Source organism: Oncorhynchus kisutch, linkage group LG22 (genome assembly GCF_002021735.2).
Source record: "Oncorhynchus kisutch isolate 150728-3 linkage group LG22, Okis_V2, whole genome shotgun sequence".
In the NCBI taxonomy this organism is placed as follows: Eukaryota; Metazoa; Chordata; class Actinopteri; order Salmoniformes; family Salmonidae; genus Oncorhynchus; species Oncorhynchus kisutch.
In genome coordinates, this window is record NC_034195.2 from 24,093,908 (window position 1) to 24,117,152 (window position 23,245).

At 43.2% G+C, this 23,245-nt stretch overlaps 1 protein-coding gene across 2 annotated transcripts in view; it reads right to left on the minus strand.

Annotated features, from left to right (window-relative positions):
* sf3b3 (splicing factor 3b, subunit 3) overlaps positions 1 to 19,706 on the minus strand; it is a 44,118-nt gene extending 24,412 nt beyond the window's left edge. Inside the window, exons 1-6 of one of the 2 annotated variants that reach the window (XM_020456974.2) lie at positions 19,594 to 19,706; positions 10,123 to 10,249; positions 9,864 to 10,019; positions 5,526 to 5,696; positions 5,181 to 5,353; positions 4,722 to 4,863 (exon numbers count right to left, since the gene is read on the minus strand). In XM_020456974.2, the coding sequence (XP_020312563.1) occupies positions 4,722 to 4,863; positions 5,181 to 5,353; positions 5,526 to 5,696; positions 9,864 to 10,019; positions 10,123 to 10,192 (712 nt within the window). In that variant the 5' untranslated portion in view covers positions 10,193 to 10,249; positions 19,594 to 19,706. Of the gene's footprint in view, positions 1 to 4,721; positions 4,864 to 5,180; positions 5,354 to 5,525; positions 5,697 to 9,863; positions 10,020 to 10,122; positions 10,250 to 10,840; positions 10,971 to 19,593 lie in introns of those variants that run through there. The other variant, XM_020456973.2, reaches the window with a different exon arrangement.
* Positions 19,707 to 23,245: the final 3,539 nt, after the last annotated feature.

Sequence of the window (23,245 nt, forward strand, 5' to 3'; positions counted from 1 at the left end):
TCAAACAATAGGTTTACACCTCAAAAAAATTATAATCCAGCCTGCAAACAACTCATAACCTGGCTTTGACTGCCCTCTACTGGAAATAATGTACACTGAACAAAAATATAAATGCAACATCTAAAGTGTTGGTCCCAGGTTTCATGAGCAGAAATAAAACATCCCAGAAATTGTGCACAAATTTGTTTTCCATCCCTGTTAGTGAGCATTTCTCCTTTGCCAACACCTGACAGGTGTGGCATATCAAGAAGCTGATTAAACAGCATGATCATTACACAGGTGCACCTTATGCTGGGAACAATTGAAGGCCACTCTAAAATGTGCAGTTTTGTCACATCGCCACAGACGTTTCAAGTTGCGGTTTCCAGATCATTTCTCAACCATACATTAATTTCTCTAGCATAAGTCACCTCTAAAGTTGTTTTACAGAATATGTCCAACAGGCCTCATAACCGCAGACCACGTGTAACTATGCCAGCCCAGGACCACCACATCCAGCTTCTTCATCTGCGGGATCGTCTGAGACCAGCCACCATGACAGCTGATAGAAACTGTTAGAAACCTTCTCAGGGAAGCTCATCTGCGTACTCGTTGTCATCACCAGGGTCTTTTGGAGTCGTAATCCACTGCAGTGGGCTAATGCTCACCTTTAATGGCCACTGGCACGCTGAAGAAGTGTGCTCTTCACGGATGAATCCTGGTTTCAACTGTACCAGGCACAAGGCAGGACAGTATGTATGGCATCATGCGGGCGAGTGGTTTGCTGATGTCAAAGTTGTGAACAGAGTGCCCCATGGGGGCGGTGGGGTTATGGTATGGGCAGGCATAAGCTACGGACAACAAACACAATTGCGTTTTATCGATGGCAATTTGAATGCACAGATATACCGTGACAAGACCCTCAGGCTTAATGTCGTGCCATTCAGCCGCTGCCATCACAGCATGATAATGCACGGCCCCATGTTGCAAGGTTCTGTACACAATTCCTGGTTGCTGAAAATGTCCCAGTGTTTCCATGGCCTGCATACTCAGACATGTCACCCATTGAGCATGTTTGGATGCTCTGGATTTACGTGTACGACAGCGTGTTAGTTTCCACCAATATCCAACAACTTCGCACAGCCAATTAAACATTTTCAATTGACTGATTTCCTTATACATGTGACTTGTTTCAGGAAACTAGGTGTATGTCGCGCAACACTACTTCACAGGAAAACTAACTTTTTTTATTTATCAAAATGCGTTTGGCAGAAATGCCTACTGGAACATGTGAATTTTCATGTGCTTTAATAACAAACTTGTATGCCACCAGTAAATACGAATAAAAATGTTAAATTATGAGCCTAGATGGTTTAGCCATGGAAGAGCAGCAACCTTCCCACTAACCATGATTGGCTGAGATAATGAATGGACTGGACATGCCGAGAGATGATTTCGGATTGGTCTGCCATGTAGCACGGTTCCGTCTATAACATGAGCTGGTCAGTATGTGTAGGTAATCCTTTCTAACAAGGATTTTTTGAAAGATATCACGTAGTAGAAGTGCGTAAGTGTTGCTCTCCACTTTCTATTGGACCGAGTATTGAAATCAATGGAATTAGAGTCTGATAGATAGCTAAGGAGATGGAGAAAATTCTGGTATTTGACTGCAAAGTCGAAACGAAAACACCCAGAATTCGGATGTATAAAACACCTTTCTCCTGATTACATTTTCAAACTAAGGGCAACCATGGCATCCGTGACACAGAGGGAGAAGTGTCCATCCAAGTAAGATAGTCTAACTAGCTACATTTTCAGATATTATACATTTCTAATTTAGTCAGAAAGTTGTTTTCATGTCAAGTTAGTGTACTGCTAGCTAGCTAGTGTTAGCTGGCCGGCTCGCTAACTTCACATGTATGATCGGAGTAGTAATATCACTTGTATCTCAGAGCCTTTTGCATTGCTAGTTCTAGCCTAATGTTAGCTATCTAACATTGAACCTTGTTGGTTAGCTCCCTGCAGATTCTTGCAGGGTAGTAACGTTATGAGTTGGGACCATGGTTCATTGTTTAGCTAGCTACATGTCAAAACACTATGCAAGTATGCATTTCAATAGAATGTTCATGTCACTGCGACAACTGTCGATAGACGTAGCTGGTAAATTCGCTCTGGCTATCTAATACGATTTCAGAGCACTCACCTCGGAGTGTGCCAAAGCACAGAATAACTGACCTATTGCTGAGGGCACGACAAAAGCCTATTTCCCCTCAGGAGACTGAAAAGATTTGGCATGGGTCCTCAGATCCTCAATAAGTTCTACAGCTGCACCATCGAGAGCATGGTTGCATCACTGCCTGGTATAGCAACTGCTAGTAGGCACTACAGAAGGTAGTACGTAGGGCCCAGTACATCAATGGGGCCAAGCTTCCTGCCATTCAGGACCTCTATACCAGGCGGTGTCAGAGGAAGGCCCCAAAAATTGTCAAAGACACCAGCCTCCCTAGTCATAGACTGTTCTCTCTGCTACCACACGGCAAGCTGTACCGGAGCTCCAAGTCTAGGTCCCAAGGCTTCTTAACAGCCTCTACCCCCAAGACATAATACTCCTGAACAGCTAATCAAATGGCTACTCAGACTATTTGCATTGTTCCCTCCCCCTCTTTCACACTGCTGCTTCTCTGTTCATTATCTATGCATAGTCACTAACATTTTATTTAACTAGGCAAGTCAGTTAAGAACAAATTCTTATTTACAATGACGGCCAAACCCAGGCGAGGCTGGGCCAATTGTGCGCCGCCCTAAGGGACTCCCAATCTCGGTCAGTTGTGATACAGCCTGCAATCGAACCAGGGTGTCTGTAGTGTTACCTCTAGTACTGAGATGCAGTGCTTTAGACAACTTGGGAGCCCTACATGTACATATTACCTCAATTACCTCAACTAACCCGTGCCTCCACACATTGACTCTGTACCGGTACCCCCTGTATATTGTCTCGCTATTGTTATTTTACTGTTGCTTTTTAATTGTTATATACAGTCGGCCAAAAATAATGAACCCTTGCACTTTTTTCAAATAATGCACAATTTCTTCCAGAAGACTGTTGAAATTAAAACATATTTTGGTATCCAGATATGTATATCTTCGGTATGCAGTTGTACAAAACAAACTAATCTGAATCATTTACTAAATCTTAGCTAATTCCAGAAAGAAATCCTAAAATGGCCCAGACAATATTATTGGTACTGCCTAGAAGTATTTTCGATTTCAAGCAGGTGATTATCATTTACTTTGGAATTGAACTCCCCTGTTGTGAGTTGAAGGTGCATGCAGTATAAAAATTACATATTCAACCAGATTGAATAAAGAAAAGGACTCATTCTCCTGTTTTGTGTCACTGTGTGTACCGCAATGAGCATGGACAAAATAACGAAAACCAGAGAATTATCTGAGGTCAGACACAAGACGAACCGCCCTTTCTGTCTCTGCCTGGCCGGTTCCCCTCTCTCCACTGGGATTCTCTGCCTCTAACCCTATTATGGGGGCTGAGTCACTGGCTTACTAGTGCTCTTCCATGCCGGCCCTAGGAGGGGTGCGTCACTTGAGTGGGTTGAGTCACTGACGTGATCTTCCTGTCCGGGTTGGCACCCCACTCGGGTTCATGCAGTGGGGGAGATCTTCGTGGGGTATACTCGGCCTTGTCTCAGGGTAGTAAGTTGGTGGTTGAAGATATCCCTCTAGTGGTGTGGGGGCTGTGCTTTGGCAAAGTAGGTAGGGTTATATCCTGCCTGGTTGGCCCTGTCCGGGGCCACGGTGTCTCCCGACGCCTCCTGTAATTATGCTGCAATAGTTTGTGTCGAGGGGGGGGCTAGGGTCAATCTGTTATATTTGGAGTATTTCTCCTATCTTATCCGGTGTCCTGTGTGAATTTAAGCTCTCTCTCAGCCCTAGGACCATGCCTCAGGATGGTTATTTGACCCTGCTGGTCATCTATGAACATTTGAACATCTTGGCCATGTACTGTTATAATCTCCTCCCGGCACAGCCAGAAGAAGACTGGCCACCCCTCAGAGCCTGGTTCCTCTCTAGGTTCCTTCCTTTCTAAAGAGTTTTGTCTGGAAGTAGCTAGCAAACTTGCCAATATTAGCCAGTTAGCTTGGGTTCTTGACTGGTCAGAATGCTTGGATCAACCCTACTCCTCGGCCAGAGGGTCCAGTGTGCGCTCTGAACACTCAGAGAGCGAAACGCTCTGAATTTATGAACGGATAAACTGACAACGCTCTGAGTTTACGAACACCCAGAGCACACTCTAGCACTCCAGATTAAATTTACAAACACACCTGTAGTATAAACCAGCCTTTAGTTTTGAAAATGTTGGTTGTTTAGTACATAGCCTCATATGTGAATCCTTACAGAGATGGGTGGGGCTAAAGCGTTAGAGGGTGTGAACAATACTGAATGGGTGTAGACAAAGAGCCCTCCAGTAGGTGTACCAAAACATTCAAGGGTCATTTTATCAAAAGTGAGGTTACAAGTTAATCAACTTTCAAACCAGAATTACTTTCCCTTGTTCCTTAACTGTAATGTGCGATATATTATTTTTGAGCGCTGAGTCTCTTATATGCAATGTAATCCCCCCCACTATATTGGACCAAATCGAGCTGGTCGGTCACATATGAACTGTAACGTCAGTAAACAAAAATGCTGCATGTTGCGTTTACATTATTGTTCAGTGTAGCTACCTGTAATGAGGAAGTTGCCGTGCTCCTCCAGGGCCTCGCTGTACTTGCGCACAACGTGGTTCAGACCCAGGTCCAGCTCATAGAAGGTCAGGGTTTGCTGGGTGTTGGCTGCAGCCTCGCCAGTGGGGTCATTGTCAGCTTCCTGGAAGGAGGGAGAGGTCATAGGCCACACATAGTGAGTCAGTGGAAATGAAGAGGATAGGATGAGGATTTACAGGACATCTTTAGTAGCAAAGCAGCGGGATTGTGTTGGAATCAGAGGTGTTTAAGCTCCCTACAGTGGTTTGTCAGAGAAGAGACATGAAGACTCATCAATTCAATAGCACTTGGGTGTATAGAGAATAAAACAGAAGCACATCTGAGCCTGTGGGTAAACATAGATTAGGTCCATTTCTTTAGTACGTAACAAGAGCGCATGAGCAAATTCACAAATCATAGCAGTCAGTGCTAGGTTCTCACCTCATAGTCCATCTCCAGACAGGCAAACATGGGGTTTTCAAAGCCCACATCAACTCCTACCACATGGTAGACCAGCGTGTTGGCCTTGTGAGCCTCCAGGGGAGAGGAGATGGTGAGACGCGCTGCTGCATCTCTGTTCAGGATGTACACCAGCTTCTGCTTCTCAATGGCACCTGGAAACACAGGGGTAATTAGTAAACTACAACAGACAAAAAAACATGTCCATTGCAACAGGGCATTCTGTCATCGAGCCAAGGATTTGTCAACTTGAAATTTTGTTGAATTTTCAAACCATTACCAACTCTCTCCACAACATAATATATCTCAGTTCTCTGAGCTCTTTACCTATCATGACTGCTCTGCCCTTGGGGTCGACGGCGAGGAACTGTCCAGGGACGATGCGACGACATCCACTCTTGCCAAAGGTCTCCTGGTGGATCTTCTCGAACATGTTCTTGGAGGGGTGGTACTCAAGGATCACGATGCGGCCTGAGTCACTGCCCACCACAATATAGTCTGTGGATCAAAAGCACAAATGTCTCAAATTAAAATAAGAGCTTTTCAACCACACACATAAAACTTGCATCTACTTCACACTAGGATTGGGCGATGTCAATATTGGTCCTATCGTGATTACGTATCCATAAAACACTGCGATATACGATGTTATCGCCTACTATTGGCCCCCACAAAATATATTATAATAATTTTAAACCTGATAAAACGACCATTGAGCTATAGCGGGAAAATGTATTGCTACAACTGGATGAATCATGATGAAAGACAATGTTGTTGAAAGCCTGGGCAGAGGCTAAGTACAGACTCAACTTTTCAAATAACCTTTCTGGTAGAAGAGCTTCAGCATGGAGCAGGTTTGAATCTGTGTGAACTGGGACAATTTCAGCTTCCAGGAACTGTGTACAAATCCTTGCGACATGGGACTGTGCATTATCATGCCGAAACATGAGTTCACACGTTTGTCCCCAGCACCAGGGTAATGATCTTTTAAACAGGTGAATGGATTATCTTGGCAAAGGAGAAATGCTCACTAACAGGGATGTAAACAAATTTGTGCACAACATTGAGAAATAAACTTTGTGCATATGGAACATTTATTTTATTTCAGCCCATTTTACATGTTGCGTTTATATTTTTGTTCGGAATAGTTAATAGACCAATAAGAAAGAGTTCCATACCTCTCTGCCAATAACAGTTTTCCCCTCCCCACTCAGACCACTCCCACAGACAGTCCTGGCAAAAGTCTTGCTTGAGGAATTGCTCAATAACACTTTACTTAACCTCACTAGGGTAGGTGGCACTATTTTCACCTCCGGATGAAACGTGCCCCCAAAGTAAACTGCCCAGAAGCTAGGATATGCATATAACTAGTCGATTTGGATAGAAACTTTGGAGTGTTTTCTAAAACTGTTAAAATAATGTCTGAGTATAACAGAACTGAAATGGCAGGCGAAAACCCGAGGAAAATCCATCCAGGAAGTGCCATTATTTTGAAATGGCTGTTTTTCCAATGAAAGCCTATCCACCATTTAAAGGGATAGGATCCAGTTTCCGTTCCCTATGGCTTCCACTAGTTGTGAACAGTCTTTAGACATTGTTTCAGGCTTTTATTCTGAAAAATGAGGGAGAATGACAAATTTGAATGAGTGGATAGTGGGATGTCCCCAGAGCCGTCTCCTTTGCGCGACCGAGATCGCGCCTTTTTTGTTTCTTTTATATTGACGACGCCATTGTCCGGTTGAAATATTATCGATTATCTAGGCTAAAAACAACCTGAGGATTGATTATAAACATCGTTTGACATGTTTCTACAAAATTTAAGGATACTATTTGGAATTTGTGTCTGCCCGTTGTGACCGCATTTGAGTCATTGGATTACTGAACAAAACGCAGCAACAAAATGTAGGTTTTTGGATATAAAGAGGGACTTTATCGAACAAATCAAACATTATTGTGTAACTGGTTGTCTTGTGAGTGCAACCAATTGAAGATCAAAGGTAAGTGATTAATTTTATTGCTATTTCTGACTTTCGTGACTAATCTACTTGGCTGGTAACTGTATGTAATGTTGTGTGCGGAGCGCTGTCCTCAGATAATCGCAAGGTTTGCTTTCACCATACAGCCTTTTTGAAATCTGACACGGAGGCTGGATTAACAACAAGTTAAGCTTTATTTTGTATTAATTTGTATTTGGCGCTCTGCAATTTCACCGGATGTTGGCCAGGCGGGACGCTACCGTACCACACCCACTAGAGAGGTTAACACCAGCGTCATGTTATAATAACCTGCTATAATATGACCATAACACTGTCATGACACACAGTATATTTACACCCGTTGTGACATATATTGATTGATTTTATGGCTGTTTATGACACCCACATAAGAGTGTCAAAACCTACCACACATTGTTTTATTTATTGAGCATGTTAAATGCTCATTGTAATTGCGCACACATTGATGTCAGACATGCCCCGTTGCTGATGACAGGGATGAATGCAGGAGCAGATTGCAGGACAAGACACCCTCTTTTCCCCGTATATGATTATGGTGGTCATAGCGCATCTTTAGTGTCAAAGTATATTTTCTTAGTCCAAGTAAAGTGACACAGAATGATCATAATGCTTCACGACAGTGTTATAAAGCGTATTTTCTACAAGTTGTAAAAAATAGACTAAAAAACATGACTAAAGGATTCATTACAAGAAAAACAAAGGACCCAAGAGAAACTTTCTTGGCAGGTGAAAATACATTGGTCATGACAGTGTTATGACCATATTATGAACTGCTTATGAACCGTGTAATTAACATGTTGACGACACTGATTACCAATTGCTAAGAAGATTTTTTTTTTTTACCATTTTCATTGAAAACTATCACAGTAAGGTACTTCCTTATTAACCAGAAATGACCTGATATTGCGATAACTGCGGCATTAGACCATAAACTTGTCTTAAAGCTTTTGATAGGCCTAGTAGGATAGGTTATTGCCAATTTGGTATTCAACCTTGCATGGAGGGATTTTCCTTAGATTTTTCTGTAGGCTATTGTTGTTTGTACTCTCTCATTATTAGCACTCTGGATACCTTGTGATTTTAGGCTATTCAAACTACTTATTGAGATGGAACTCAAGTCACAATCATTATATAGTGTATTCGGAAAGTATTCAGAGCCTCATTCTAAAATGGATAGTTTTTTCCCCTCAAACACACAATACCCCATAATGATGAAGCAAAAACAGGTTTAGCCATTTTTTGCAAATGTATTAAAAATAAAAACTGAAATATCACATTTAAATAAGTATTCAGACCCTTTACTCAGTACTTTGTTTTAGCACCTTTGGCAGCGATTACAGCCGAGTCTTCTTGGGTATGACGCTGCGAGCTTGTATTTGGGGAGTTTCTCAAATTCTTCTCTGCAGATCCTCTCAAGCTCGGTCAGGTTGGATGGGGAGCGTCCTTACACAGCTATTTTTAGGTCTCTCCAGAGATCGGGTTCAAGTCTGGGCCCCTGAAGGACATTCAGAGACTTGCGCCGAAGCCACACCCGCATTGTCTTGGCTGTGTGCTTAGGGTTGTTGGAAGGTGAACCTTCACCCCAGTCTGTGGTCCTGAGCAGGTTTTTAATCAAGGATCTCTCTGTACTTTCCTCCATTCATCTTTACCTCGATCCTGACGAGTCTCCCAGTCCCTGCGACTGAAAAACATCCCCACACCATGATGCTGCCACCACGCTTCACCGTGGGGATGGTGCAAGGTTTCCTCCAGACGTGACGCTTGGCATTCAGGCCAGAGAATCTTGTTTCACATGGTCTGAGAGTCTTTAGGTGCCTTTAGACAAACTCAAAGCGGGCTGCCATGTGCCTTTTACTGAGGAGTGGCTTCCGTATGGCCACTCTAGCACAAATGCCTGATTGGTAGAGTGCTGCAGAGATGGTTGTTCTTCTGGAAGGGTCTCCCATCTCCACAGAGGAACTCTGCCAGAATGACCATCAGGTTCTTGGTCACCTCCCTGACCAAGGCCCCCCCCCCGATTGCTCAGTTTGGCCAGGCAACCAGCTCTAGGAGTCGTCGGTGGTGGTTCCAAATTTCTTACGTTTAAGAATGATTGAGGCCACAGTGTTCTTGGTGACCTTCAATGCTGCAGACATTTTTTTGTACCCTTTCCCAGATCTGTGCCAACACAAACCCGTCTCGGAGCTCTACAACAATTCCTTCGACCTCTGACATGCACGGTCAACTGTGGGACCTTATATAGACAGGTGTGTGCCTTTCCAAATAATGCCCAATCAATTGAATTTACCACAGGTGGACCAGTCAAGTTTTAGAAACATCTCAAGGGAGATCAATGAAAACAAGATGCACCGGAGCTCAATTTCAAGTCTCATGGCATAGGGTCTGAATAAGTATGCAAGTAAGGCATTTGTTTTTTATTTGTAATACATTAGCAAACATTTCTAAAAACCTGTTTTCGCTTTGTCATTATGGGGTATTGTGTGTAGATTGATGAGGAAAACAATTTAATCAATTTTAGAATGCTGTAATGTAACAAAATGTGGGAAAAGTCAAGGGGTCTGAATACTTTCTAAATGCACTGTATATACAGCACAAAGCAATCCCCAGTGTACATGCTGACACACACATACATCTCATAACACACACACACCTTTAGTTCCTCCTGTCAGCCTGAAGGCCATGAGGGAGCGAATGATGCCAAACACCTCCATGGTAAGCAGGGTGTGAACCTTCCCTGTGTTGGCATCTGGACGCAGCAGCTCAATTATCTTCCCCCTGGAAACAACTATCTCCTGCATCTTGGTTCCTGCAAGGCAAGACAACAATGATAACCACACCAGATCACAGGTTACATTATCCATGTTATATAGACTCAGGGATGAGACCCCAAGAGAATAATGTTTATGTACCTGAGAAGTTTCCATGGATGGCGTGGGTGATGCCAGTGGCACGCTGCAGGGTCAGGTTATACAGAAACATAGTGTCTGTTTCTCTACCTTCAGGTGCAGGTCAAAGAGGCCACAGCAACACCAGGTTCTGAGGAAGAAAGGAGGAGTACATTTTTTGCATTGCCGCAAACATCTGTGTTATAACATAGCTAACTTAGTGCGGTAGCTAGCTAACTATTGCACATTGATGTTATTGTGGATACTGCAGACACATTATACACCCGCAAGGAAAAACATTGTCAACTCAGTTGATGATAGCTAGCTACACAACATAGACTACAAACAAAGGCGCTTTCAAAGACACGGGTGCCGCTGCTAGTTAGCTAGCTATCTAGTTAGCTACTACGTAGAGCCCAGCCTAGCCAACTGTGTAAAGTTGATTCTACACAAACCCATCGGTCGTTGTTGCAACCAGCCAGGTCCAACATAACCGCAATAATAACAGTAACGTTGGCCCACTATTACAAAATATTTTAACGAAATAGACCATGTAACTTTGCAAAACAAGGCTTGCTTGCTCGAGTTAGCTACCCTAGCACTCGCAGTTGTTTCATTCAATCACTCCGTATACCCACAAGCGCCCATCTTCAAAATTGAGGAAGACGTTAAAAAAAAACATATTGATATATATTTTGTCTTCTATGTTGTATTGTGCGGATATTGTATGAAAATTATTTACCGATGTATCAGTTAGGATGAAACTGATATCAACTAGATTATGAATTTCAGTCACACCGTCAACTTGTTGATACTTCTGCGGACAAACGCTTTCCTGTCGATCGTGGGTCCTCTTCACGATCTGCGACGTCATCAAAAATCGGTCCACAATGTGCCTGAGACCAAGCTACACAATTATATGGGAATAACACGAAACTCAAAGCGGTTACGCCATAGAAGTTATGTTTGATTTATCTAAAATAGAAAAATTACATTTTACTTGTCTTGAAATTATCAGAAAAATATAATGAAAAAGCGCAATTCATTACAGTTGACGAGCTATTCCAATAGGTGGCGACAATGCCCATGCTTTGCTTAGGTTGGACAAAAGGTGCAGGTGCAGCCGTGCAGGGAAGTCAGTTCGGACTGCAGATTCAGAGAGATAATTTCTGATTGTTAATTTTTTATTGTTTATTTCCCTTTTGCTTATTGTATATTTCACTTGCTTTGGCAATGTAAACATGTTTCCCATGCCAATAAAGCCTTATGGATTTAATTTAATTGTGACATTTCCTCCTAAAAGCATCCACAACGTGTTAGAATAAAGTCACTATAGCTCACAGAAACGACATGATGTAAAGATTCTGAACTGAAATATGTCTAGCAGCATATACATTTTTGGGATACGTTCATGTGCATAATAAAGAGTCCCCTACAGCAGTGGTTCCCAAACTTTTCATAGTCCCATACCCCTTCAAACATTCAACCTCCAGCTGTGTACCCCCTCTATCACCAGGGTCAGCACACTCTCCAATGTTGTTTATTGTCATTATTGTAAGCCTGCCACACACTATACGATACATTTATTAAACATATGAATGAGTGTGAGTTGTCACAACCCGGCTCGTGGGAACTGACAAAGAGCTCTAATAGGACCAGGGCACAAGTAATAATATAATAATAATCAATCATTTTGCTCTTTATTTAAACATCTTACATATAAAACCTTATTTGTTCAATGAAAATTGTGAATAACTCACCATACTCAACAAATTGGATGCAGTCTATCACAGTGCAATCCGTTTTGTCACCAAAGCCCCATATACTACCCACCATTGCGACCTGTACGCTCTCGTTGGCTGGCCCTCGCTTCATACTCGTCGCCAAACCCACTGGCTCCATGTCATCTACAAGACCCTGCTAGGTAAAGTCCCCCCTTATCTCAGCTCGCTGGTCACCATAGCATCTCCCACCTGTAGCACACGCTCCAGCAGGTATATCTCTCTAGTCACCCCCAAAACCAATTCTTTCTTTGGCCGCCTCTCCTTCCAGTTCTCTGCTGCCAATGACTGGAACGAACTACAAAAATCTCTGAAACTGGAAACACTTATCTCCCTCACTAGCTTTAAGCACCAACTGTCAGAGCAGCTCACAGATTACTGCACCTGTACATAGCCCACCTATAATTTAGCCCAAACAACTACCTCTTTCCCAACTGTATTTTATTTTTTATTTTTTATTTATTTTGCTCCTTTGCACCCCATTATTTTTATTTCTACTTTGCACATTCTTCCATTGCAAAACTACCATTCCAGTGTTTTACTTGCTATATTGTATTTACTTTGCCACCATGGCCTTTTTTGCCTTTACCTCCCTTCTCACCTCATTTGCTCACATTGTATATAGACTTGTTTATACTGTATTATTGACTGTATGTTTGTTTTACTCCATGTGTAACTCTGTGTCGTTGTATCTGTCAAACTGCTTTGCTTTATCTTGGCCAGGTCGCAATTGTAAATGAGAACTTGTTCTCAACTTGCCTACCTGGTTAAATAAAGGTAAAATAAAAATAATTAAAACATATATGTTAATGAGAAGGGTGTGCTTGAAAGGATGCACATAACTCTGCAATGTTGGGTTTTATTGGAGAGTCTCAGTCTTAAATAATCTTCCACACACAGTCTGTGCCTGTATTTAGTTTGCATGCTAGTGAGGGCCGAGAATACACTCTCACATAGGTATGTGGTTGGAAAGGGCAACAGTGTCTTAAAAGCTAGATTTGCCAAGGCAGGATACTCTGAGCGCAGCCCAATCCAGAAATCTGGCAGTGGCTTTTGATTTAATTCAATTTCCACAGAACCGCTTGTTGCAATTTCGATGAGGCTCTCTTGTTCAGATATCGGTAAGTGGACTGGAGGCAGGGCATGAAAGGGATAACAAATCCAGTTGTTGGTGTCATCCGTCTCAGGAAAGTACCTGCGTAATTGCGCATGCAACTCACTCAGGTTCTTTGCTATATCACATTTGACATTGTCCGTAAGCTTGAGTTCATCTGCACACAAAAAAATCATACAATAATGGAAAGACCTGTGTGTTGCCCTTGTTAATACAGACAGAGAAGAGCTCCAACTTCTTAATCATAGCCTGAATTTTGTCCTTCACATAGAATATAGTTGCAGAGAGTCCCTGTAATCCTAGATTTAGATCATTCAGGCGAGAAAAAAACATCACCCATATAGGCCAGTCGTGTGAGAAACTCATCATCATGCAAGCGGTCAGACAAGTGAAAATTATGGTCAGAAAATACAACTTTACTGAAAAGCTTGTCTCTCACTTTAAAAAAAGAACATGTCAATACTTTGCCCCTTGATAACAAGCGCACTCTGTATGTTGTAAAAGTGTTACATAGTCGCTGCCCATATCATTGCATAATGCAGAAAATACACGTGTGTTCAGGGGCCTTGCTCTAACAAAGTTAACCATTTTCGCAGAAGTGTCCAAAACGTCTTTTAAGCTGTCAGGTATTCCCTTGGCAGCAAGAGCCTCTCTCTCGGTGGATGCTGCAGCATACCCAAGTGGTGTCGGGAGCAACTGCTTGCATGCGCGTTACCACTCCACTATCTCTCCCTGTAATGGCTTTTGTGCCATCAGTACAGATACTAACACATCTTGACCACCAAAGTCCATTTGATGTCACAAAGCTGTCCAGTACTTTAACAATATCCTCTCCTGTTGTCCTGGTTTCCAGTGGCTTGCAGAAGTGATTGTCTTCCATAATTGACCCCCCATAAACGTAACAGACATATACCAGGAGCTGTGCCAAGCCAGCCACGTCTGTTGACTCATTCAGCTGTAACATATAATTCACTGGCTTGTATCCAAAGCAGTAATTGTTTCAAAACATCTCCTGCCATGTCACTGATGCGTCATGGAACAGTGTTGTTTGATGAAGTCATTGTCTGTATAGTTTTTGTTGGCCTTTTCCCCCAGCATTGTCCCAGCCATATCTGCAGCAGCAGGAGGAATGAAGTCCTCCACAATAGTATGGGGCTTGCCTGTCCTAGCCACTCAGTAGCTCACCATATAAGACGCTTCTAGCCCCTTCTTATTAATGGTATCTGCTTTGATACATGTCTTGCTACTCGGAAATCGTCTTAATTCTCGCTCAAAATACTCCCGTGGCGTATTTTCAAATTGGCATGTTTTGTTTCTAAATGTCTGCGCAAGAGCGAAAGTTTCATCGAGTTGTGAGATAGTACTTTTGCACATATAACACACTGTGGCTGAGTAAAGGTACTAGTCCCAATATAAGTGAACCCCAAATCAATGTAGTTCTCATCATATCTGCGCCTCTTCGATGGTCTAACGTTCCTGTCTGTTGTTCAGTGCTTTCCTGGGTAAGGGGACAGTAGCTCTTCCGATGCATCAGATTAACAACTATCAGTGTCCATGCTATCTGGGCTAACAACAAATTTAGAATTACTGATGCTAGCATTGGATGTGCTCATGGAAGCAGAACAACTTGTGTTGTCAACAGGTGCAGGTGTAGTACTGCTGATAGTAGCAGTACTACCAGTAGAACTGGTATGTGTCTCTATGGACGCTGGCCTTATTTTTTAAACAATTTATCCATTATCGAGCAAACGGAATGAGCAGCAGCTACGTTTGGCTACACAACTCTCTAGCGGGAATTCCAACTAACTGTCCGTATGTAGCGTACATTCCCGCTAGAGTAACGGTTAATGTGATTGGATGTTATTATTTGACTAAGCTACCTGTATTTGACATTGTGTTGTTATTTCACTGAAACTAGATGGTTTCATTTTGTTTTTGGCAGTGAAACAAGGCTACTCAGGCGAGAGAAAAAATTCACCCAAATATATAGCCCCGTTGGAAAATATAAATGAACTATTTGAAAATGTTTAGAGAAAAATAAAAAATCATATATATCTATATAGGGAGTTCTGAGGTAGCGGGACGCATGAGAAGAAAAAGCACTTTTAGAATAAAGCATTACATGCATATCATTGTATTTGCGTAGTGGCAAGGAGCAGTAGAGTAGAGGCACTTATTGAAGTTGCACACATAGGGAACATTTTTAGTAGCCTGGGGTCCGGGAAAATGTTGGCCTTTATAAACACATTTCATACAATTCTTCGTAATTTTACATGACCGGAGACTTTGGCAGAATCCCCTTTAATAACACACAAATTATCGAAATGGCAGGCTACTTTGACACAGACAAATTGATAATCTGAGATCAATAAAAACGACCTTGTCTTGAATCCATCAATAGCCTAGGCCTAGGTGTGTGGAGACATATCGTACACTATATGAGTATTATAGTCATAAAAATGCTTTTCAGTTTCACTGACCCAATGATGCTCAGCTGGTGATGGCTGATGTGCTCGTGCCAAAAGCCTATCTCTCTCTTTTTGTAAAACAATATTTGGAAGTTTATCAAATATTTTGGCAGCCTACATGTAACAGTTTAGCTTCCGTCCCTCTCCTCGCCCCTACCTGGGCTTGAACCAGGGACCCTCTACACATCAACAACAGCCACCCACAAAGCATCGTTACCCATCGCTCCACAAAAACCACCTGACTTGCAGAGCAAGGGGAACAACTACTTCAAGGTCTCAGAGCAAGTGACGTCAACGATTTAAATGCTATTAGTAACAATTTCACATCGGTTACACTCACCCCCCTTTTGACCTCCTCCTTTTCCGCAGCAACCAGTGATCCGGGTCACGGCACCAATTGAACAGTTTAGCTTCCGTCCCTCTCCTCGCCTTTACCTGGGCTCGAACCAGTCACCCTCAAAGCATCATTACTCATCTCACCACAAAAGCCGCAGCCCTTGCAGAGCAGGGGGAACAACAACTTCAAGGTCTCAGAGCGAGTGACGTCACCAATTGAAACGCTATAAGTGCGCACCCCGCTAACTAGCTAGCCATTTCACATCGGTTACAAACAGCATAGTCTTCTCTTTTCAGCAGGAGCCATTTTCTTTCCAACCAGTGTTTACCCTTGATTGTATTTGAAATATTGCGAAAGGCCTGTTTTGTCTGGGTGCTGTTTTTTCACTGACAGATTTGCATCGCGTTCCTGACTGTAGGCTCTTCTTTGTTATAAACTGAGGGGTTCGAGCCCTGAATGCTGATTGGCTGACAGCCGTATACCACCGGTATGACAAAACATGTACTTTTATTGCGGTAGCAACCAGTTTATAATAGCAATAAGGCACCTCGGGTTTGTAGTATATGGCCAATATACCACGGCTAAGGGCTGTATCCAGGCACTCCGCTTTGCGTTGTGCATAAGAACAGCCCTTGGATTGAAAATAAGTTGATTGTCGACCTGATTAATGGTGACGACTGCTCGCTTGCTAGCTAAGATTTTGAAAGTATGATGTTGACATGATCAGTCCAATCAAAGCTACTGTAGATATAATGTGATTTAATGTCATTCTATCTGTGGCCAATGACCTTGAGCCTTCTCGGATGGGCACTTTTAATATAACTCTATGGCAGAACCACAAGGGGCAAACATTTTCAAGCTCTAACCTTAGAATTGGGGATGAGGTACTGTCCCATGAGTGACAGAAAACTGAGCCAATCAGACGCAACGCTCTCTATTTTCTGCTGGCTAGCCCCACCACCACAGAAAGCACTGAGCTAGGCTGAAACACCTGCATTTTGGAGCTGCCTTAATCAAGAAAACAAGAGACCATGTTTGTATGCGGCTTTATTAATAACTAAATTACATTTTCTTAACATTGTTTGAAACTGTTATGTGACACGTATTAATGCCAAAATAACAAGCAAAACAAGCAAGCCACCCCCCCTAACTATATATATATATATATATATATATATACTTTTTTAACTTAAAAGTCTGAAGCTTAGCCCCACTTGCCTTGAATGACAGGTCGCCACTCTATGAGAGACATAATGATGCGCTTCTCACACAGCCAGCGCCAAGCGATGGTCTCATACATAGGTTACAATATTTTGCCAACCATAAACCACCCATAAACCAGACCCAAATCAACTGTTATAATATTAGGCCCTGGCTTAAAATCTACTTTTTTTTTTTACATACGTCTTTTTGTGGGGCAACTCGAATGAACATTGATCGCTTCTATTCAAATTTTTACATTGCAAAAAGTGACAATTATTTTTCATGCCACAAGAGGTACAGGATTCGGCCAAACAGGTTCCGAAACAAAACAGTTCAAAAAGGAGAGCTGCCACAGGATCCGGCTCGAATTACGCACTGATATGCTACAGATAAGCATGTGCAGGGTAGTATCGATCTTGCACAAGCATTTAATCATATTCAGTCATCTGTGAGCGTGCCTGTATTTTCGACAAGGTGGTCGTGTCTTATTATGACGATAGGACAGTTCCCTTGAAGCTCACCACTATGGTTTTGCTGAATTCACCCAGCTGAGGCTATTGTGTTGAAATGGATTTATGACCAGAAGGACTACAAATCCCAAAGCCATTTTAGAGGTTTTGAGATATGTGGATTACCATTCTCCTAGCAGCAGGGTATTATATTTTATATTTCAAAATAAAAGACCCCCTGCAAAGACCTGCTAAACTGGGAATATAATTGTAAATTTTTTTACAATTGTTTTTCCACCTTTGTAAAACATATGATAATTTCACCTACTTTTATTTGTTTTTTTTGTTAATCCCTTTTTCTCCAATTTCGTGGTATCCAATTGATATTTAGTCTTGTCTCATCGCTGCAACTCTAGTACGGACTCGGGAGAGGTGAAGGTAGAGAGCCGTGCATCCTCCGAAACACAACCAAGCTGCACTGCTTCTTGACACAATGCCTGCTTAACCCAGCCATACCAATGTGTCAGAGGAAACACCATACACCTGGCAACCATGTCAGCATGCATGCGCCCGGCCCGCCATAAGAGTCGCTAGAGCGCGATGGGACAAGGACATCCCTGCCGGCCAAACCCTCCCCTAACCTGGACAACGCCGGCCACTGCAACAGACTGGACTCGAACCAGGATTTCTAGTGGCATAGCTAGTACTGTGGAGTGCCTTAGACCACTACACCACTCGGGAGGCCCCATACATTTATTATTGTATTATTTATACCAGCATTTCTTTAGAAAGTTTTAGTTTACACCAACACTGGTATGTTGACTTGAGACTACTGTCACACCCTGAGTTTTACCTGTCCTTGTCTCCACCCCCTCCAGGTGTCACCCATTTTTCCCTGGGTATTTATACCTGTGTTTATTGTCTGTCTGTGGCAGTTCGTCTTGTTTTGTCCAGTCAACTAGCGTGTTACTCCGTGCTCCTGTTTTTCCTAGTCCTCCTGGTTCTGACCCTCTCCTGCCTGCCACTCTGTACCTCCTGGACTCTGACCTTGTTAAGATCTTTTGCCTGTCCACGACCATTCTCTTGCCTGCCCCTTGGATACTAATAAATAGACTCAAACCATCTTCCTCCCATGTCTGCATCTGGGTCTCGCCCTGTGCCCTCATAACTACATGTCGACTGCATGACTTTACTACAATCATGTGATAACTTTTGATTGCAGGCGACTGGAAATGTCTGCAGTTCCTCCTCACTAACTGCAACTTGAAGTTGGAACCAAAGCATTGTGGAAGACAACCTCCTGTTTTATTGGAAGAAAAAGCACTGCATGCTGATAAATGGTTGATGTCGCCATCTATCAATAGGCAGGTTTTCATTGACCCAGGTTTATTCAACAAAATCAATGTCAGCAACAACAAAAATGGAAACGGCAGATATGAGACATTTTCTAAAGCTCGACATTGTTATCAATTTGACAGGCGTTGATTTTTTTGTCTAACTTTCTTTATTGCGACAAACAATGTTGGATCTGGGTTTTCCAAATGAATGAGGATTGCCGAATAATTTTGAAGGTACACCATGTCAGCATGCATGCGCCCAGCCCGCCATAAGAGTCGCTAGAGCGCGATGGGACAACACTTACCCCTAGCTATGAAGCGCCACTCATTTCATTCTAAATGCCTACTGCCTGATAAATCTACTTTTTCAACAATAAAAATGTTTCTTGGCAGGATTCTTATGACTTTCAAAAATGGCTGAATTGTTTCGACTTGCTTTTCTAGTTGGCTGGATGCAAGTTCCACCATCCCAATTATGTCAAATCTACAGGAGTGCAAGTATCACCATGTCACGGACTGTGGCAATACGTGGCACATGAAAATTATTAGAATATGGCAAAATATTAAATTATTGCATTCTATCGATGCTGACTTTTGCGGGCATAGAAAATTTGCCTCGCACCATAAATGAGCAATTCTAAAACGGCTAATCGCTAACAGTCATGCTAAAATGCTCATGCATCCCAATGCAAAATGCTATGTGTAGTACTAACGCTAGCTGGCAAGCAAGATCAAAACACGGTAATTGTACACAATAAGCCACAAAACTTAGCTCCACATAATGAAACAGATCTCACGGCACTTACATTTAGATGTACGCACAATTAAAACATCAGACATACATCAATTCAGTCCACAGGAGGAAAAGTTCAGCAGGAGGGGAAACTGTGGAAGTGCTCATCAGGATGGGGAAAGCACGTTTCTGACCACACAGCGTGCTGGGGTCAAAGACTAACTGAAACTGAAGTCCCGGGAATCAAGGTCACTGATAGGCTGAACGTGATGTGGTGATAACTATTTGGAGTGACCTAGACCAATAAGACACTAACAAAAGTGTGGGTCCTCTGAATTGGAGGCTAAACTGCCCTACTAGAACTAACCATAAAAGATGGCTAGAATCAGCTGACTGAAGTTGGACGTTTTAACAGCGGCCCCCAAATGTGTTGTACAGATTTGAAATCAACAACAAAGGGGCAGAGCTCGACAAGGATCTCAGGACTATATACTTAGGCTGCTGGAGCCACGAAGCAGCAATGGGCAGTGGCGGCAGCAGTAGAGCTTGATGTCATACTTTCCAGGTCTATACAGTTCGAACTTCTCATTTTAAAAATACATCTCTCAAGAAATAAGTCTCTCACTCTTACAGCCTACTATCGATCCCCCTCCGCTCCCAACTGTGCCTTGGACACCATATGTGAATTTATCGCCCCCCATCTAGCTTCAGAGTTTGTTCTGTTAGGTGACCTAAACTGGGATATGCTTAAAAGAGATGCCCTCAATCTCACACAAATCATCAAGGAACCCACCAAGTACAACCCTAAATCCGTAAACATGGGCACCCTCATAGACATTATCCTGACCAACTTGCCCTCCAAATACACCTCTACTGTTTTCAATCAGGATCTCAGCGATCATTGCCTGTATCCGCTATGGGTCCGCGGTCAAACGACCACCCCTCATCACTGTCAAACGCTCCCTAAAACACTTCTGCGAGCAGGCTTTTCTAATCGACCTGGCCCGGGTATCCTGGAAGGATATTGACCTCATCCTGTCAGTCGAGGAAGCATAGTCGTTCTTTAAAAGTAATTTCCTCACCATCTTAGATAAGCATGCCCCTTTCAACAAATGCAGGACTAAGAACAGATATAGCCCTTGGTTCACTCCAGACCTGACTGCCATTGATCAGCACAAAAACATCCTGTGGAGTACTGCAATAGCATCGAATAGTCCCCGCAATATGCAACTGCTCAGGAAAGTCAGGAACAAATACACACAGTCAGTCAGGAACGCAAAGGAAAGCAGAAATTTGCATCCTGTAGCTCTAACTCCAAAAAGTTTTGGGACACTGTAAAGTCCATGGAGAACAAGAGCACCTCCTCCCAGCTGCTCACAGCACTGAGGCTAGGTAACACACCCACCACCGATAAATCCATGATAATTGAACATTTCAATAAGCATTTCTCTATGACTGGCCATGCTTTCCTCCTGGCTACCCCAACCCCGGCCAACAGCTCTGCCCCCCCCCCCCCCCCAATCTGGACCCTCTCTTTCTAAAACTATCCACCGCCATTGTTGCAACCCCTATTACCAGCCTGTTGAACCCTTCTTTCGTATCGTCCGAGATCCCTAAAGATTGGAAAGCTGCCGCGGTCATCCCCCTCTTCAAAGGAGGTCACACTCTTGACTCAAACTGCTATAGACCTATATCTATCCTGCCCTGCCTCTCTAAAGTCTTCAAAAGCCAAGTTATTAAACAGATCACTGACCATTTCGAATCCCACCGTACCTTCTCCGGACGCCGGTCATGGGTGCACCTTAGCCACGCGCAAGGTACTAAACAATATCATAACCGCCATCGATAAAAGACAGTACTGTGCAGCCGTCTTCATCGACCTGGCCAAGGCTTTCAACTCTGTCAGTCACCGTATCCTTATCGGCAGACTCAATAGCCGTGGTTTCTCTAATGACTGCCTCACCTGGTTCACCAACTACTTTGCAGACAGAGTTCAGTGTGTCAAATCGGAGGGCCTGTTGTCCGGACCTCTGGCAGTCTCTATGGGGATACCACCCGCCCACCCGACTAGCATCACCACCCTGGACGGTTCTGAACTAGAATATGTGGACAACTATAAATACCTAGGTGTCTGGCTAGACTGTAAACTCTCCTTCCAGACTCATATTAAACATCTCCAATCCAAAATCAAATCTAGAATCGGCTTTCTATTTCGCAACAAAGCATCCTTCACTCACGCCGCCAAACTTACCCTAGTAAAACCTACTATCCTACCGATCCTCGACTTCGGCGATGTCATCTACAAAATAACTTCCAATACTCTACTCAGCAAACTGAATGCAGTCTATGACAGTGCCATCCGTTTTGTTACCAAATCACCTTATACCACCCACCACTGCGACCTGTATGCTCTAGTCGGCTGGCCCTCGCTACATATTCGTCACCAGACCCACTGGCTCCAGGTCATCTATACGTCTATACTAGGTAAAGCTCCGCCTTATCTCAGTTCACTGGTCACGATAACAACACCCACCCGTAGCACACGTTCCAGCAGGTATATCTCACCGATCATCCCCAAAGCCAACACCTCATTTGGCCACCTTTCCTTCCAGTTCTCTGCTGCCAGTGACTGGAACGAATTGCAAAAATCTCTGAAGCTGGAGACTTATATTTCCCTCACCAACTTTAAACATCAGCTATCTGAGCAGCTAACCGATTGCTGCAGCTGTACATAGTCCATCTGTAAATAGCCCACCCAATCTACCTACCTCATCCCCATACTGTTTTTATTTACTTTTCTGCTCTTTTGCACACCAGTATCTCTACTTGCACATCATCATCTGCTCATTTATCACTCCAGTGTTTATCTGCTAAATTGTAATTCTTCGCTACTATGGCTTATTTATTGCCAACCTCCTCATGCCTTTTACACACACTGTATATAGACTTAATTTTTTTCTACTGTGTCATTGAATTGTTTGTGTTATTGGCTTGTTTATTGTTTATTCCATGTTATTCCATGTGTAATTCTGTGTTGTTGTCTGTGTCACACTGCTTTGCTTTATCTTGGCCAGGTCGCAGTTGTAAATGAGAACTTGTTCTCAACTGGCCTACCTGGTTAAATAAAGGTGATATATATATTTTTTTTGAAATGATGGTCTCAATACAGCAGATGGCGGAGGTTTGGCCGCAGGTCTCAATGAAGCTCTCAGGATTAGAGATTGCGAGGCCGCCCTTTCAGCGACAGGAGAGGTCCCAGGGACAGAAGTTGGGATCTGCTGGATCTCCACAGCAGCGACGGGTGGAGATCTCAGGACAGTAGACGGGCGGACCACCACGTTAGTGAAAGGAGCGGGCTCTGGGACTGGAGCTGAGATCAGCTGGATTCCCAAAGAAGCAACAGGCAAAGATCTCAGGACAGGAGACAGCTGCACACCTGAAAGGGAGAAAAAAGGGAGAAAAAGAGTGCCCAGAGCTGTTGACTTGGGGACTGACAGAGCTAGTGACTTGGGGCCTGACTGGGCTACAGAATGTGAGCTAAGGCATGTTAGATCTATCAGGACAGAAAGTTATAGACCTACTGAGATAGGAAACTAGGGACCCAGCTCAGCAGGAAACTGAAGCCACTAGGTGATCTGGGAACTAAGGGATAAGATACTCTGGACTTGCTATAGACTGAGCACCTAGTAGGGCAGAAGGTTAGGTGTCTCCTATAACAGGACACT